Source organism: Pistacia vera, unplaced genomic scaffold (genome assembly GCF_008641045.1).
Source record: "Pistacia vera cultivar Batoury unplaced genomic scaffold, PisVer_v2 Contig507, whole genome shotgun sequence".
NCBI classification, from domain to species: Eukaryota; Viridiplantae; Streptophyta; class Magnoliopsida; order Sapindales; family Anacardiaceae; genus Pistacia; species Pistacia vera.
Window position 1 is genome coordinate 955,616 of NW_022196343.1, and position 2,160 is coordinate 957,775.

Here is a 2,160-nt window from a genome sequence, read left to right on the forward strand (position 1 = left end):
ATAATGAATAATGGGGTAGAATGTTGAGTCAAGATGTGTTTGTTTGCGTTTTGAGAGTGTAGCTGCTTGTTAAATTGTACTTTTCTAAGAATTTCTGCATTTAAAGCTCGAATAGCAGAAGAACAAATGGGGTCAAATAACGAATAATGGTGAAGAATGTAGAATCAAGATGTGGTTTGTTTGTGTTTTGAGTATGTGGGCGTGTTTTACATTGATCCACCTGCTTGTTGAAATGCATTTTCCAAGAATTTTCTGCATTTAAAGCTCAAATGGGACTGGCATGTTTATGTTCGAAAAATGTTAATAATGTGTGCATTAATTTGATTTTCTTGTCTTGCATTGTGAAAATATGCGACATGGCTCTCTGAATCTCTATCTTTATAATGAGTGATTGTTTATCTTGCAGCATGACCAGAATTCTTGTACCTTGAGATGGTTTTGGACTTTTTGAAGCTGAATTTAAGCAGACAATTTGAATTATGGAATCTGGACATGAGGGTGGAACTAGCAGTGAATTGAAGGCGAATCAAACTGTCACTTCTCCTAAAGGTACCAGCTCCTCCTTATCCTCTTCAGGCAAAGACCTCAACAATAAGTCCAAAACAGGTGCTAATGGCACTCGGTTAGCTTCAGATATTAATGAAGAGGATTTTGCTATCAGCTCTCTGTCCAGGCTAGAACAACCAAATGATGGATTGAATAATGAATCGGCAACAGAATCTCCTCCAACACAGGTGATGGCGCGAACTGGTGATGATGATGATAATGACTCTGGTGATCCTGGTAGGATCCCACCTCATGTGTTTGCTGGAAATAAAGCTAATGCTCCGGTAGAATGGAGTGTTGCTTCTAATGAATCCTTGTTTAGCATTCACATGGGGAATATGAGTTTCACTAGAGATCAAGTAAGCTGGATGGGAAAATCTGGAGAACTTGGTTTAGCTGGTGACAGTCAATTTTCTGGGCCCTTAATTGACCTCCCGAGTATGCAGCCACCAACACCAACACCAACACCAACACCACATAAATCACCTGAACCTCACATGAGAAGTGGAAATTTAAACCAGGGGTTAGGAGCAACTGAAGCTGCAGCAGCCGAAACAATGAGAGAGGTCATAAGGGAAAACGCTGTTGATCATAGCAATGAGAAATTGAAATTGTCTCTTCCCAAAATGGATCCCCGTTCACTTAAACATGATGCTAGCACCAAATCGTTTGCATTTCCAATGTAAGAGCTATTTCACTTCATTTGTTGAAACAAAAACTTGTGATTGACAATATGTATACTTCTGAAACTGAACAAGTTTCTTGTTAATGAAGATTGACAGGGGATGTAGAAAATTGTACGTCGATAAAGGGGAAGAAACAGCAATCATTGCAGCCTGAGACGCCCCAAGCATCAGAACCACAGACTCCAGTACCACCACAGAGCCCTAAAGCAAACAACAAAGCAGCCAGTCAGGCGAAATGGTATTCATGCTTCTCTTGTTGCTCAATCTGCTGAGGAGGGGCATTAGGGGACCCCCGGATGTATATTCATTACTCGGTCTTGAACAGAACTCAGTCCTCTCTCATACAATTCTTTTTTTTTTTTCTTAATTTTCTTTTGTAGCTTTGCAGTTAATTAACCTCTTCTCTTGTTGATTAGTACATCCAATCTGATGCATTTCCTATTCTTTGCAATTCACACCATTAATGTACACAGATTCTCACCGAATGTATGTGTCAGGATTAGATTTTGTTGTAGTATTATTTGAAGAAAGCAATAGTCGATTAATCAGAAAAATATCCAGTCCAGCGAAATGATTATTGCTGTATGGTGAACTAGTAAGGCTTCATCAAGTTGTTGTTTAATGTTAGCAGTCAGCCATTAATGTATATTCAAAGCTCTAGGTTATTCAGCTCTATTTGCTCTCTTTTGTTTTCTGCAGTTTAATTGAATTCTGAATTGGGGTTGCTTTAATTTTTCACACTGTGATGAGTAGTGAAGGTTCATACAAGCTGAGATTTGCTGAAGAATTTGAGTTGTAAAATATAGATTAGACACATTTGAGATTAGATTGTTTAATGCAATAAAATTTAGATTATTTTTTCCAAAATGTGTAAAAATGGAGAAAACTGTGTTTGCGAATCATGTTACATTATAAGGAGTGGATTTAA

General features: G+C 38.0%; 2 protein-coding genes across 2 annotated transcripts; both read left to right on the forward strand.

The window, feature by feature from the left end:
* Positions 1-412: 412 nt before the first annotated feature.
* LOC116105920 lies at positions 413-1,040 on the forward strand (the record flags this gene model as incomplete). The annotated part of the gene is made up of 1 exon (XM_031392290.1): positions 413-1,040. A coding segment is annotated over exon 1 (561 nt), but the record flags the coding sequence as incomplete, so codon positions are not given.
* Positions 1,020-1,730, forward strand: LOC116105871. The gene is made up of 2 exons (XM_031392266.1): positions 1,020-1,228; positions 1,321-1,730. The coding sequence occupies exons 1-2, from the start codon at positions 1,044-1,046 to the stop codon at positions 1,502-1,504; spliced, it is 369 nt and encodes a 122-aa protein (XP_031248126.1). The 5' UTR covers positions 1,020-1,043; the 3' UTR covers positions 1,505-1,730.
* Positions 1,731-2,160: the final 430 nt, after the last annotated feature.